Source organism: Pecten maximus, chromosome 19 (genome assembly GCF_902652985.1).
Source record: "Pecten maximus chromosome 19, xPecMax1.1, whole genome shotgun sequence".
NCBI classification, from domain to species: Eukaryota; Metazoa; Mollusca; class Bivalvia; order Pectinida; family Pectinidae; genus Pecten; species Pecten maximus.
The window spans coordinates 29921065-29937693 of record NC_047033.1 but is presented as its reverse complement, the minus strand read 5'-3'; the positions used below and the strand labels follow the sequence as shown (position 1 = coordinate 29937693).

Here is a 16629-nt window from a genome sequence, read left to right as displayed (position 1 = left end):
CTATGGGGTGGGGATTCAAAATTGTACAAATGATGGGGCTGACCCCCCCAGGGGCCTGAGGGACGGGGCCAAATGTGGTCAATCGGGCTATAATCATGTAATTGACTTCTTCTCTGGAACCAAGAAATGGATATCTCTGATATTGTACTGGTAGCATCACCTTGGGGTAGGAATTTGAAATTGTACAAATGACGGGCCAACCCCCCTGGGGGCTAAGGGGCGGGGCCAAAAGGGGTCAGTATTGCAGAATTGATATAAAAGACTTCTGCTCTGAAACTAAGCAATGGATTTTACTCACATTTAAATGGGGAAGCTTAGGGGTGGGGCCAAAAAAAGGTCAACTTGGCTAAATTGATTTAAACAACTTATTCTCTGAAACTTAGCAACGGTTTGACTGGTAGCATCCTATTAGGGTATGGATTCAAAATTGCGTAAAGGAAGGAGCTGACCCCCCAGGGGACAGGGGGCAGGGGGCAGGGTCAAAGGGGTCAATTGGTCTAAACAAGTTCTTCTCTGAAACTAAGCAATGGATATCACTCACATTTGTGTGGTAGCATCCCTATGGAGTCGTGCCAAAAGTCAATTTCATTTCATGGATTAATGCACTTTTTGGCATTTTTAGTATCAAAATAAAACCAATGTACATGTACTCATATAAAATGCTTATGATATATATTGACATAGCAATACCGGTACCTGAGTGACAAATATTTAAGCATCATTCTTGTTTCATATCTCATGCAACCAGGTGAGCGTTACAGGCCCTCTGGGCCTCTTTGTTTGTTTTATTTCTATTGGAATTCATTCTAATTTGGTAAACATTGTCAGCATGGGATGACAGTTTGATGGAATGCACATGTTGGCCCTGACTGTCTCCCAGGGGCTGATTGGCGCATTATTTGTTGGATTTGTATTGGAACTCATTCTAACCTGGTCAACATTATCAGCATGGGATAACAGTTTGATGGAATGCACATGTTGGCCCTGACTGAACCCCAGGGGCTGATGGGCGGGGCTAAAAAGGGTCAAATTGACAGAAATTTCAAAAATCTTCTTCTCTACTCTCCTATTTGGTAGAATCAAAAACTCTCCATAGATGAAAGGGTCTTGTGATGCTTTACCAAAATTGTGAATTTCATGACCTTGGGGTCTCACGTTTGTAACTGGGGAGGGGGTAAACTTTAGTATAGTTTATATAGGGAAATCACATTTTTGACTGTTATTTGTTGGATTTGTATTGTAACTCATTCTAACCTGGTCAACATTATCAGCATGGGATAACAGTTTGATGGAATGCACATGTTGGCCCTGACTGACCCCCAGGGGCTGAGGAGCGGGGCTAAAAAGGGTCTAATTGACTGAAATTTCAAAAATCTTCTTCTCAATACCGATATAAGATAGAATCAAATACTTTCCATAGAAGGAAGGGTTTCATGGTGTTTTACTTAAATTGTGAATTTCATTACCCTTTGGGGTCTCACGTTTGCCCCTGGGGAGAGGGTAAACTTTACTATAGTTTATATAGGGAAATCACATTTTTGAATATTATTTGTTGGATTTGTATTGGAACTCATTCTAACCTGGTCAACATTATTAGCATTGGATAACAGTTTGATGGTATGCATTTGTTGGCCCTGACTGACCCCAGGGGCTGATGGGCGGGGCTAAAAAGGGTCAAATCGATTGAAATTTCAAAAATCTTCTTCTCAATACCTATATAAAATAGAATCAAATACTTTTCATAGAAGGAAGGGTTTCATGGTGTTTTATTTAAATTATGAATTTCATGACACAGGGGTCTCACGTTTGCCCCTAGGGAGAGGGTAAACTTTGCTATAGTTTATATAGGGTCAATTAAATTAACTGAAATATTTCAAATCTCAGGTGACCGTTAAGGCCCTTTGGACCTCTTGTTTGTTTTATTTCTATTGGAATTCATTCTAATTTGGTAAACATTGTCAGCATGGGATGACAGTTTGATGGCATGCACATGTTGGCCCTGACTGACCCCCAGGGGCTGATGGGCAGGGCTAAAAAGGGCCAAATTGACTGACATTTCAAAGTCTTCTTCTCTACTGTCAGATATGATGGAATCAAATACACTTCATAGATGGCAGGGTCTGAAGGTGTTTACCAAAAGAGTGAATTTCATAACCCTAGGGTCTCAAGTTTGACTTTTATTAGGGCTTTTCACATTGTGGTGAAAAGACCTATTGTTTTTGTTCTGTTTCTTCTTATTATTATTATTCTTCCTAATCTTCTGCATTTCATTTTGTAGAAACTGTAACGCCAAACTGGTTTAAGTTATTCAGATTTCTTTTTCAGCCTTTATTATAGAATGATTTGAAGGGGTGCAGGAAATAAAAATTAAGTAGGTCGAAAATCCAAAATGGCCGCCATGACGTCAAAGGTTATTTTGCTTCAATGGCCACAACTCAAAAACGGGATGAGGTTAAAAATATTCAAAGGTATATTCATGTAGGATTCATCTGAGGCCAACTTTTATATAATAACAGCTTTGAGGTTAGAGGTCAAACAAAAAAGCTCGCTGGAGGTCATTTTTGCTATTTTTAGAAATTTTTCGTTATAATTTTTTTTGGAAAAATTCTTTTATAAATCAATGGTATATGCCAATCCGATTATTTTCATTCCTTCTGTATTTTCATATCACTTCCAGTTAAGGCAGTATGCCATCTTAAAATTTTCAGTGATTGCGCAATCATTGCTAAATCTTTAGAGGACAACTCCTCATGAACCAAGAGGCCCAGAGAACTGATATTTGGTCTATAGCAAGCTTACATAAAGGACTACATTGGTCTATAGCAAGCTTACATAAAGGACTACATTGGTCTATAGCAAGCTTACATAAAGGACTACATTGGTCTATAGCAAGCTTACATAAAGGACTACATTGGTCTATAGCAAGCTTACATAAAGGACTACATTGGTCTATAGCAAGCTTACATAAAGGACTACATTGGTCTATAGCAAGCTTACATAAAGGACTACATTGGTCTATAGCAAGCTTACATAAAGGACTACATTGGTCTATAGCAAGCTTACATAAAGGACTACATTGGTCTATAGCAAGCTTGCATAAAGGACTACAAAGTGTGTAAACAGAAATTACCATGATTTTCATCCAAGGTCACAGGGTTCAAATGAGTTATTTTTCAATTTTTAGCTCACCTGGTCCGAAGGACCAAGGTGAGCTTATGCCATACCGTGGCGTCCGTCGTCTGTCGTCCGTCCGTCCGTCAACAATTGACTTCTTCTTCATAACCGCTGATCAGAATTTAATCAAATTTGGTCAGAAGCATCCCTATGGGTAGGGGACTCAAAATTGTACAAATGATGGGGCTGGCCCCCCAGGGGCCTTAGGAGCAGGGCCAAAAGGGGTCAATTTTTGTCAATCTTGTCAATTATGAATATCAAAAGTTAATGCTATAAAGAAATTGATAAACTACTAGAACCATAAACCAGGAAGGACTCTCCGGTGTCACACCTTTATGTAACATTTCAGAAAAAGAGATCTTCTTCATTCCGAGATATTAAACTCAGAAAATCTAAGCTGGGTCGGTGGCTTTTCTTCAAGAACTTTGGCTCTCCCCTAGCACCAAAACCTGGCACGTCCTTAAATTATGTTAAACTCAAACAAATTCTGAGGGAAGGACACACAAACTCTTATGAATATAATGATATATTTTTTTAACCAATTTCTACTTTTCATTACACATTGTCAAGTACTCTTACTTATTATATTTACTTGAAGTTTTTTTAACACTTATACACACCAAAGCTGATATTGAAGTCTGAGGTTGATTTATTCATCTCCTCCATTATGACATCTGTGTCTTGGAAAAAAGATTTACTTCAATTTTTTCAAACTAACATACATATTACATCAGAATCAATTGTTTTCAGAGACAACTAATTTTCCCGCTACAAGCAAAGTTGTTTCAGAAATGAAACTTGTTTGTATGGGCCAAGCTAAACAAAATGTTATCGACAATATGCTGATGACATGAAAATGAATAATATGATTTCAGGTCAACAATTATTATCACAACAGTCAACATACCAAATCTGTTGGAAGAAACATGCAATCAACATTTACATTAAAAAAACATCATCTGGACAAAATAAGGATGAAATTAATCTCTTACAGGGATATAGATTCCATTATCAATGACTAAACTTCTTGTTCTTGCTCACCTATACTAAGTCCACTCAGATCATGGGCATCATCATATGAATCATCTCCAATTTGTGTGTACACTATAGAAGATCAATTTAAATAGGTCATCGTACCTGGCAAACAAATTAATTACTATTTTTTCAGAAAATTTATAAAGAGAATTGTGGAACTATTTGTAATATTGGCTTATATTGTAGTTGTACATTTTCCTATAATACTAACCAGCTAAAACAGCACCATCCACAAGGACACCATCTACAGGGGCGTCATTCAGAGGAGCACCATCCACAGGGGCATCATTCACAGGGGCATCATTCACAGGAGCACCATCCACAGGGGCGTCATTCACAGGGGCATCATTCACAGGAGCACCATCCACAGGAGCACCATCCACAGGGGCGTCATTCACAGGGGCATCATTCACAGGGGCATCATTCACAGGAGCACCATCCACAGGGGCGTCATTCAGAGGAGAACCATCCCAAGGAGCATCATCCACAGGGGCGTCATTCAGAGGAGAACCATCCATAGGGGTGTCATTTTCAGGAGCATCATCCACAGGGGCATCATCCACAGGGGTGTCATTCAGAGGAGCACCATTCAGAGGAGCACCATCCACAGGAGCACCATCCATAGGGGCACCGTCCACAGGAGCACCATCCACAGGGGCGTCATTCAGAGGAGCACCATCCACAGGGGCGTCGTTCACAGGAGCATCATTCAGAGGAGCACCATCCATAGGGGCACCGTCCACAGGAGCACCATCCACAGGGGCGTCATCCACAGGGGCACCATCCACAGGGGCATCATTCACAGGGGCGTCATTCACAGGAGCATCATTCAGAGGAGCGCCATCCTAAGGAGCATCATCCACAGGGGCGTCATTCAGAGGAGCACCATCCAGATGGGCGTCATTCAGAGGAGCACCAACCACAGGAGCACCAACCACAGGAGCATCATTCAGAGGAGCACCATCCACAGGGGCGTCATTCAGAGGAGCACCAACCACAGGAGCACCAACCACAGGAGCACCATCCACAGGGGCATCATTCACAGGGGCACCATCCACAGGGGCATCATTCAGAGGAGCACCATCCACAGGAGCACCATCCACAGGGGCGTCAGCCACAGGGGCACCATCCACAGGGGCATCATTCACAGGGGCATCATTCAGAGGAGCGCCATCCCAAGGAGCATCATCCACAGGGGCGTCATCCACAGGGGCACCATCCACAGGGGCGTCATTCAGAGGAGAGCCATCCATAGGGGTGTCATTTTCAGGAGCACCATCCACAGGAGCACCATCCACAGGACCATCATCCACAGGGACATCATCCATAGGACCATCATCCACAGGGGCATCATTCAGAGGAGTATCAGTCAGAGGAGCACCATCCATAGGGGTGTCATTTTCAGGAGCATCATCCACAGGAGCATCATCCACAGGGGCATCATCCACAGGGGTGTCATTCAGAGGAGCACCATCCATAGGGGCGTCATTCACAGGAGCATCATTCACAGGAGCACCATCCATAGGGGCACCGTCCACAGGAGCACCATCCACGGGGGCGTCATTCAGAGGAGCACCATCCACAGGGGCGTCATTCACAGGAGCATCATTCAGAGGAGCACCATCCATAGGGGCACCGTCCACAGGAACACCATCCACGGGGGCGTCATTCAGAGGAGCACCATCCACAGGGGCATCATTCACAGGGGCATCATTCAGAGGAGCACCATCCACAGGAACACCATCCACAGGGGCGGCATCCATAGGGGCACCATCCACAGGGGCATCATTCACAGGGGCGTCATTCACAGGGGCATCATTCAGAGGAGCGCCATCCAAAGGAGCATCATCCACAGGGGCGTCATCCACAGGGGCACCATCCACAGGACCATCATCCACAGGGACAGCATCCACATCACCATCATCCCCAGGGGCGTCATTTAGAGGAGCACCATTCAGAGGAGCACCATCCATAGGGGCACCGTCCACAGGAGCACCATCCACAGGGGTGTCATTCAGAGGAGAACCATCCATAGGGGTGTCATTTTCAGGAGCACCATCCACAGGAGCACCATCCACAGGACCATCATCCACAGGGACATCATCCATAGGACCATCATCCACAGGGGCGTCATTCAGAGGAGTATCATTCAGAGGAGCACCATCCATAGGGGTGTCATTTTCAGGAGCATCATCCACAGGGGCATCATCCACAGGGGTGTCATTCAGAGGAGTACCATTCAGAGGAGCACCATCCACAGGAGCACCATCCATAGGGGCACCGTCCACAGGAGCACCATCCACAGGGGCGTCATTTAGAGGAGCACCATCCACAGGGGCGTCATTCACAGAGGCATCATTCAGAGGAGCACCATCCATAGGGGCACCGTCCACAGGAGCACCATCCACAGGGGCGTCATCCACAGGGGCACCATCCACAGGGGCATCATTCACAGGGGCGTCATTCACAGGGGCATCATTCAGAGGAGCGCCATCCCAAGGAGCATCATCCACAGGGGCGTCATTCAGAGGAGCACCATCCACAGGGGCGTCATTCAGAGGAGCACCAACCACAGGAGCACCAACCACAGGAGCACCATCCACAGGGGCATCATTCACAGGGGCATCATTCAGAGGAGCACCATCCACAGGAGCACCATCCACAGGGGTGTCATCCACAGGGGCATCATCCACAGGGGCGTCATTCACAGGGGCGTCATTCACAGGGGCATCATTCAGAGGAGCGCCATCCCAAGGAGCAGCATCCACAGGGGCATCATCCACAGGGACATGATCGACAGGGACATCATCCACAGGACCATCATCCACAGGGGCGTCATTCAGAGGAGTATCATTCAGAGGAGCACCATCCAAAGGGGTGTCATTTTCAGGAGCATCATCCACAAGGGCATCATCCACAGGGGTGTCATTCAGATGAGCACCATTCAGAGGAGCACCATCCACAGGAGCACCATCCATAGGGGCACCGTCCACAGGAGCACCATCCACAGGGGCGTCATTCAGAGGAGCACCATCCACAGGGGCGTCATTCACAGGGGCATCATTCAGAGGAGCGCCATCCCAAGGAGCATCATCCACAGGGGCGTCATTCAGAGGAGCACCATCCACAGGAGCACCATCCACAGGGGCAGCATTCACATGGGCACCATCCACAGGGGCATCATTCACAGGGCCATCAACAGCTGGAGGGGCCACTGCAAAAAAATAGTTTAAATATCAAAACAGTAGCATCCAATTTATACTAACTAACAAAGGAAAATCATGTAGAAAAAAAGAGAAAACTCAGTAACAGCTTGTTGTGGCAATAGTGCATCTAACTGAACATATCTTCACCTTTCACAGACAGTATTGTGTTCCATGGAATAACATGTTTGTATAATGTGCAAACTTAAAAGCAATCTACAGCAAAATTAAAAAGTCTACCAAAATGATCACTGACCTTGTCTCCTTCTTATATTCAATGTGTAGACATTCCATTTACCAACTATGTCTGCATTCTTGCATTCTGATGATCCCTCCAGCTGTTGGCATGCATCACGGAAGCATGTTCTTTCTCTAGACAGAACGACAAAGGGCTGGACACTTTTGAAATGGTGGCTCTGTCTCGTCTCGGGAATAGCCTTTATGTTTTGCAGCCTTGGTTGGCGGTCCCTGCTGATCTCTCTGCTATTAACAGAGAAGAATATCCTTTTTGAATGTATATGAGATTCTGTTTTGTCAGTTGTCATTTTTATTATGTCAAATTGCATATGTAGGTTCCCCTTGGTGCCCTGTTATGCATATTGCATTTTGAAACCGATCAGAAAACAACATGGCCGACAGGCAGCCGTCTTGGATTTTGACAGTTGCAATTTGTTATCGCTATTTCTAAGAAAGTACTGAAGGGATCCTTCTCAAATTTCATATGCAAAGGTTTCCCTTGGTTCCTAGTTAAGCATATTGCATTTTGGTACTTATCGGAAAACAACATGGCCGTCAGGCAGCCATCTTGGATTTTTATCATTGAAGTTTTTTATCGCTATTTCTGAGAACGTACTGAAGGGATCCTTCTCAAATTTCATAGGTAGGTTCCCCTTGATCTGTTGTTATGTATATTGCATTTTGGAACCGTTCATAAACAACATGGCCGACAGGCAGCCATCTTGGATTTTGACCGTTGAAGATTTTTATCACTATTTCTGAGAAAGTACTAAAGGGATCTTTGTCAAATTTCATATGTCGTTTGCCCACGGTCCATAGTTATGCATATTGCATTTTGGGACGGGTGTGAAAACAACATGGCCGACAGCCAGCCATCTAAGATTTTGACAATTGAAGTTTGTTATCGCTATTTCTGAGAAAGTACTGAAGGGATCCTTCTCAAATTTCATATGTAGATTCCCTTGGTCCGTCGTATTGCATTTTTGTACTAATCTAAAAAACATTGTCGACAGACAACCATTATCACTAAATCTTAAATTTCATATATAAGTTTCCCTTGTTAAAAAAGCACTGGAGGGATGTTTCTCAATTGATTTAGATTAGTAAGAGGAAGGGAAAAAAGAGAAAAGATCAAGCTGACATGGAACCTATGAAGATCATTCAATGGTGGGCGCCAAGATCCCTCTGGGATCTCTTGTTACAATTGAAGTTTGTTATCGCTATTTCTGAGAAAGTTCTGAAGGGATCTTTCTCAAATTTCATATGAAGGTTCCCCTTGGTACTTAGTTATGCATATTACATTTTGGGACCGATCGGAAAACAACATGGCCGACAGGCAGCCATCTTGGATTTTGACAATTGAAGTTTGTTATCGCTGTTTCTGAGAAAGTACCGAATGGATCTGTCTGAAATTTTATATGTAGGTTCCCCTTGGTGCTTAGTTATGCATATTGCATTTTGGGACCGATCGGAAAACAACATGGCCGACAGGCAGCCATCTTGGATTTTAAGTATTGATGTTTGTTATCACTTTTTCTTGAAAACTACGTGACATTAGGTTCCCCTTGGTCCCTATTGTTCATTCACTTTTGAATCTGATCAGGAGAAAATGGCAGTTATCTTTGATTTAGACAATAGAAGTTTATTATCTATATTTCTCAAAACATTCTTTTAGATCTTTAGATTATTATAGGGGAAGAAGGAATAGATATAGAAAACATCAGTCTTAAATAGAACCAATAAATATCATTCATTGGTAGGTGCCAAACTCCCTCTGATATCAAAAATGATTGTCGTTTGATGCATGTCTGGTTGGAACAGTTTGGTACCTGATGGTGTCAAAGCTGATTAATGAAACTTTGGTTGTCTATAAGTGTTTTTTCTGGTATGTAACTATTCATTTACTTACAGGACCACCGGCAGCAAAGAAACCTAGAACCGAAAGAGATGGAAACCAGATTAGAGGTTGGTAGTGAGAAGGATAAAGCCTTATCTGTGTTATTGTTGATGTTTGATATGACGAAAAAAAGCAGTATATGCGTTATAAACATAATGAATTGATATAAGATTGTGTATAAGACTTCTATATAGATATACTTACGGCAGTGAGACCTGTGTCATTGTGTACAAGACATCTATATACATATACACAAGACAGTGAGACCTGTGTCAGATTGTGTATAAGACATCCCTATAGATATACACAAGACAGTGAGACCTTTGTCAGATTGTGTATAGACATCTGTATAGATATGCACAATACAGCGAGACCTGTGTCAGATTGTGTGTAAGACATCTATATATACACATGACAGTGAGACCTGTGTCAGATTGTGTATAACACATCTATATATACACATGACAGGAAGACCTGTGTCAGATTTTACATCAGATATCTAGACCGGACATTGGGAATCTGTTACATATCCTCAATATCTGACAAACCATGCTTGAAGAGTTTAATATGGTTTAATGGAAATTTGTTAGAATAAATTTCTGAAATGTTTTATTTTTTGGCTCACCTACCTGAATGTGTGGCGTCCGTCGTCTGACCGTCTGTCGTCAATAATCATAACGCACAGAGATGATATTGGTTATGTGGCATGCTGGGGTAAACGGCTAAGAAGCTTGTTCAAATGAATGACATTGACCTGTATTCAAGGTCAGTGGGATCAAATAGGCTAAAAATTATCAGACGACTTCTCAATGACTAAGAGACCATGGGACTTATATCAGACATGTAACATGCTTGGATAAAGGGCTACCAGGTTTTTTCTTATCAATAACCAAGTGACCCAGAAACTTGATATTGGGTCTGTGGTATCCTGGGATAAAGGGCTTTTTTCAAGGGCAGGTTTTTATGAAATGAATTACCTTGACCTGCATTCCAGATCACAAAGGTCATATAGGCAAACAAATCTTTAAAGGACTTTTCAATAACCAAGAGGCCCAGGAAGTTGATATTGGGTCTGTAGCATTCTGGTGTGAAGGGCCTCCATTTTTGTTCCAATTTACACAACAAAATAACAAACGATGTAAGATAAATTTACAGTATTTATTAAAAAGTTTGCAGATAAGGGGTGCATATCACCTTAGCAGTTACCTCCCTTGGACCGGGTGGGGTATAGCCGTGGGCTATTTGAACCCCGTAATGCTGAAGAGCATGGTGCTGAAAAGCTATGGCCAACAACCCGTTGAGAACATAACTTGGAGGTATGGCTGACCTGAAGCTCATGGGTACTATAGCCTGGTCGCTCAAGTGTCCAGGAGTCGGCAAGAGTTGGGAGTTACATCACTTAGGCTTGGGGTTCGACTTGCTGTCTTACCCTGGGCCAGATAGAGTTGATGTATGCAGTCCAGCTAACCCTTGGTTCTGGGGGTTGGATTGACCGATTTGTGGTGTATAGCAGTAGTCTGGCATCATTAATAGTCCATGTTATTATGTTATTACATGGTGTCAGTTTACTGCCATAGGCCAAAAGGAGTATGAGAGACATGGTTTATAATCATGTGATGATACGAGGACCCAAAAGAGGGAATGTAGGGTATGAGACACCTTTATCCCCATGTCAATGACTAGTAAACCTTAGTTCGGTTCTGTATCCCAATTCGGAATGTCCAGATGAAATCCTTACAAGAATGCTGGCCTGCATGGCTGCAGAATGTGTTCTGTTACCTTCGTTTCTGTTAGTTGTTGAGTATGAGGGCCGTAATAGTACCGTTTAGATATACTCGCCCTAAACGAATACACACATATATCCAATCTGAATGGTGACAGATAAGCACATTTACACACTTATAAATCCAATGGAATATGCACATATATCCGGTTTGAATGATGACAGATTAGCACATCAATATACATGTTAATCCAGTGGAATATATAGTACTCATTATAGATATACTCGCCCTATAAAGAGTACACACTTAGACACTCCTGAACACAGAAGGCAGCCACTAGGCTACTAAGTATCAGGTGAAATCTTGCACATTTCTGCTTGAGCTTTCCGGAGAATATGATGAGGGGTGCGGATGTATCGACAGTAGCTATCCGATTGCCAGCGTCCGAGCACTTTGATGAGGTGATCGGGGACATCTGACTGGGTGGCAGTAGTTGTGGCTCCTATTCTGAAGGAATGTCATGTGTATAGTGAATGATTTAGACCTAGTTGGATCAAGGTCTGTCTTAGTTTGTTGATGAAAACATGTCGAGTCAAGGCAGCAGAATGGATGAAATAGGGGGTCCGAAGGACGACAACCATTCATTAATATTTCTGTCAGCATTCTGATGACAGCGGCTACAGCACATACATGGTGATGGGTGCGGAACAGGTGAATAGTGACTCCTTGTCGAAAGGGATCGGTTTTGGACGCCTAGAGGCATAATGACATGCTGTTACTGGTGCTACTTGTATGTCGCTGATACACAAGTGAATTGAAGAATCAAATATGTTAGTGGTGCATGTGAATTCTCCACACCGTAAGAACGAGAAGGCCACACAGCAGGCAGCCTCCATAGTAGTGTCTGTGGCAGGATCGAAAACACCCTGTCGAAATGCTGAGCATAACTTAGACAATATGTTGAAAGTTTTGGGGAGTCTAGGTTTTACCAGAGTTCCCTGTAGTTTCTTTAATCCCCGTAATATGGTCTGGAGTCGGTAAAGTGGTAACCCATGAGTATTCACAAGCGGGTTGCTGAGCCCCTGCATAGTGCAATGGAACTTAATTCCGTATAGATGCAGCTTAATTGTAGAATATTTCAATCTGAGGTTATGATAACAATGAGTCACGAAGAGTATTAATAATTCTTCTGTAACGTTGGTAAACACACTTGCTAGGTTGTTTATACCATTCATGATGATGATTTAGTTCTTGAAACAGGAAACACCTGATGTGTAGGTAGCTCTAGTCGAATGAGCCACTGCAGCATTCCATAGGTCACGCACTCCTGGTTCTAGTATAGAGGCACATTGTTGTAATCTGGAATGGGATTTTTTGGCTCTTCTCTGCTGCTGGTGCCAAGTCGTGGAACTGGTCCATTTGGAAATGAGATAAGGCATCGGCAATATTATTCTGTTTTCCAGGGATATGCACGGCTGTGAGACCGAAGTTGTGGATACAAGTACACCAAGTTAAGCGTCGCATAAATGGCATGATATAAGCGCATTTTGAACGCCCTTTCCTGATGATATCAACAGTTGCTTGATTGTCACAGTGTAGTCTAATTCTGAGACCTGACCACTTGTGTCCCCATATCATACAGGCCAGTACGATAGGATATAGTTCCATGAAAGCAATTGACATTTCAGAACTGTCCAAGGATATTTGATGTGGCCAGTGACCGTGGAACCACTGACCGTCATAAAAAGCACCAAATTGCCATTGTTCGTTCAGCTACCACATTTGGTCTGTCGATTGTAAGAAAGTCATCCAGGTAGTGAATTATGTATTCTATCTGATAGTTAGTTGATAAAATCCAACTGAGAGCGGTTGATAAAAGGTCAAAGATCTTAGGACTGGTACGTCACCCAAAAGTGAGTTTGGTATAAAAATAGTATTGTTGTTTCCAGCATATACCGTAGAAAGGCCAGAGTTTTGGAGAAACAGGTATAAGTTTAAAGGCATCTGTTATGTCAAGTTTACACAGCTTGGAGTGTCTTCATGTATGCTGGATTTGATTTATGGCATCATCAACACTAATGTACGACAATGAGTATTCCTCTTTAGCGATTAATTCATTGATGCTGTTACCTTTGGAGTCATGGGGGGGCAGAAATGTCCGCGATTAGGCGTTTCTTGTCAGAGTACTTCCCTGTCGTTATTCCAATTGGGTTGATCCTGTATATATCAAAAAGTGGTTCTGTATAAGGGCCAATTAAGAATTTCTTGTTAACTTCGTTAGTCATCTTGGTCGTTGTAATCGTTGCAGACCTTTTTACCATGGTGAATGACCCTGGTCCTTCCTTTACTGTCCGTGTTGCTGTCCCCATTCCTATTGTTTCCTTTATGGTTTTTTGCTGATGATCCTAGGCCATTCAAAATGAGAGGACAGAAGTCTTCTGTATGATTCATGTTGTTGCACAGTTTGCAGCTGTTGCTCCTATATCCGGAACATATCGTGGTGTAAAGTTGATTGTCCTGAATCGCCCAGTTGACCTTAATGCCACACTGGTGTAAAAGTGCTGTGGCCCTAGTGGCGAAAGCTTTATGGTATTCATAGAATACAGGACCAGGATATGTTTTGGCTATTTCTACTATGTCTCGCTCGTAGACGTCTAGCTACTGTCTGTGATTAGGGTAATATTCACACATGATGCTCCTATATATTGAGAAGGCCTTGACAAACTCTCCGAGAGTGAGAGATTTACATGGACGTGGGTCTGTTTGGAGCGGGACACTACGCACCCCAACTTCAGTGAATCGATTGTAGCGTGTGCAATCATAGTCATAACATGGCAGTAATAGTAGAGCTAAGTTGACGTCCTTACCTTCTATTATCTGCTGGCGTATGGCTTGAGGTACGACTTCTATTAAGATTCTGATGAAATTCCTGTCTGTTGTAGAAGGACATCAGACTGAGGCACATAATTGTTTGGTATGCCTCCTGCTACAGCTGGGGGCTCTAAGGTCGGTGAGGTTGGTGAGGTCATTGAGGTTACAGTCAGGACATGACCTGGTACAGCTGGGGACTGTCCCGCTGCTACTGTATTTTGGCAGTATTAATTGCTTCAGCCTGGTTACACGTGCTTGTAGAGCCTTCATTGCCTCATTTGATGAGGGATTCCTGCTGTGGTAGCCAGGCTGTGTAAGGTCATTATCTGTAGGTGGCGTCACATCACTGTTACCATCACTAACACTGGTATTATTTTCTTTGTACAGTTTGACCAGCATAGTTTTGGTATAACCACTTGGTGGTCTGATGTTCTGCTCCAGCAGTCGTGTCCTTATTTCACCTATAGTCCAGTTTTCTGGCTTATTAGAGTCCGGGTTGCTGACATTATCACCTGTCGTACTGACAGCAGAATAGAGAGTATCGTTACTGTCTTCACAAAGTTGACCTTTTCCACGTCCTGACATATCTATAACTGATGAGTGTTTTGGAAGAATTTTCTTGCCGAGGATGTAACTGTTAAGTTGTGACAATTTCGGTGAATGGATGAAGTTGTAGCAGTCTCTGATGAGAGGCCAACAAAACACAGAGTTTTGGAATATGACTGTTTGTTCCAGCAGTTAGAACAACAATGGTAATTTGGATAGAATTTCTGAGGAGAAATTGACATTAGCCATGTGACCGAGCGTGGTCTTCTGATTGGATCTCTTGACATCCTTACTTTGTTAGTAAGGGGCTATTTAATAAGAATATGTAAATTAGGTGCAGGAGTGAAACCTCCCTTCATAGATAACCGTAGGGTCAAGGAGGTCATGGATAGAGCCAGACTGGTCAAGACTGAGTGATAAGGGTAATTAGATTCCCCAAGATAACATCTGCATGCAAGTCTTATCTGTGCCCATTACATTCAGACTGGGAAGTTGCTTTGATAAGGTTTGTTTATCTGAGAGACAGAGAACATAAAGACTAGCAGGTGCTTTGAGTATATATTTGCACATGTGTGCAGTTGACAAGCGGACATGAGATGTCCTTTGATACAGTTTATTTAGCCTTGGCATGACCTGTACTGGTCAGCAAGGAGGAGCACAAATCTCCAAAAGCTTCAAGTGAAGCCATGCAGTGTGTCAAATTGACTGTGTTTGGATGACAGGCAGGCCCCATATCTGCTGTGTAAACCTGCCTAATATTTAATATTAGACTTTAATGAATGACCTTGACCAATATTCAAGCTCACAGGGGTCAAATAGTCTAAAATGTTTGAATAACTTTTTCTCAATAACAAAGAGACCCAGATACCTGTTATAAGGTCTGTAGTATGCTGGGATGATGGACTACCAAGTTTGTTCAAATGAATGACCTTGACCTTCATACAAGGTCACAAGATTCAAAAAGACTAAAATCTTTAACCATTTTCTCAATAACCAAGAGGCATTTGGAATTGATATTGGGTCTGTAGCATGCTGGGTTGAATGGCTACAAAGTTTTTTCAAAAGAATGACATTGACAGACGTTCAAGGCCAGAGGGATCAAATAGGCTCAAATTTTCAAATACCGTACTTTGGGATATTTTAGCGTCGCCAAGACGTTTTTTGCTTAAAATGTGTGGTTAAATATATATCAAATTATTGCGTTTACCATCATGTGTGTTACATTTTGGCACTTTCCTTTAGTTATGTAATTGATATGTTCATTACGCTACGAAAGTCCACATATTTAGTAGAAGCCATGTCCTGTGGACACGTGTACACAGGGATTAAAAGCTCTATGGCTAAGTGACAGGATTCGATCACCTACCTGAGATATAGTCTTTGTTTGAATAGGTATTTTCTGAGAACAGCCTCACCTAGTTACACAGGAACACATGCAGTCGTCGCTTTGTAAGTTCCACAAGTTATTTGATTGATTGAGACGCGACTTACCCTTGAACACAGCTAATACAATAATCAATAGGAAAACGTGAATGGTTGTATGACACATTTAGATAAAAACATACCTTTATTGACGAGTTTTTATCAAAAAACAATATTCCAACACACATCAACACGGACCGTTGAAGCTAGTAATGGGTATGTAGTAAATGGGTTGATAGTTGATAAGCTTGTTCAAAAGAATTACCATAACCTTTATTCAAGATCACAGAACTCAAAAAGGTTAAAATCTTTAACCAACTTCTTCTCGATAACCAAGTGGCCCAGAGACCGGAATTTGGATCTGTAGCATACTGGGGTAAAGGGCTACCAAGTATGTTCAAATGGATGACCTTGACATTCATTCAAGGTCACAGGGGTCCAACAGACTTCTTCTCAATATCCAAAAGACAAAGAGACCTGATATTTGGCTTGTAGCATCGTCTGGTGAAGGACTTGGAAG

The 16629-nt window shown here is 42.6% G+C and overlaps 1 protein-coding gene across 1 annotated transcript in view; it reads left to right on the top strand.

Annotated features, from left to right (window-relative positions):
* LOC117317522 overlaps positions 1 to 16629 on the top strand; it is a 70894-nt gene that overhangs the window by 36664 nt on the left and 17601 nt on the right. The window contains exon 6 of the mRNA XM_033872337.1: positions 9561 to 9614. Within this exon, the coding sequence (XP_033728228.1) occupies positions 9561 to 9614 (54 nt within the window). The remainder of the gene's footprint in view (positions 1 to 9560; positions 9615 to 16629) is intronic.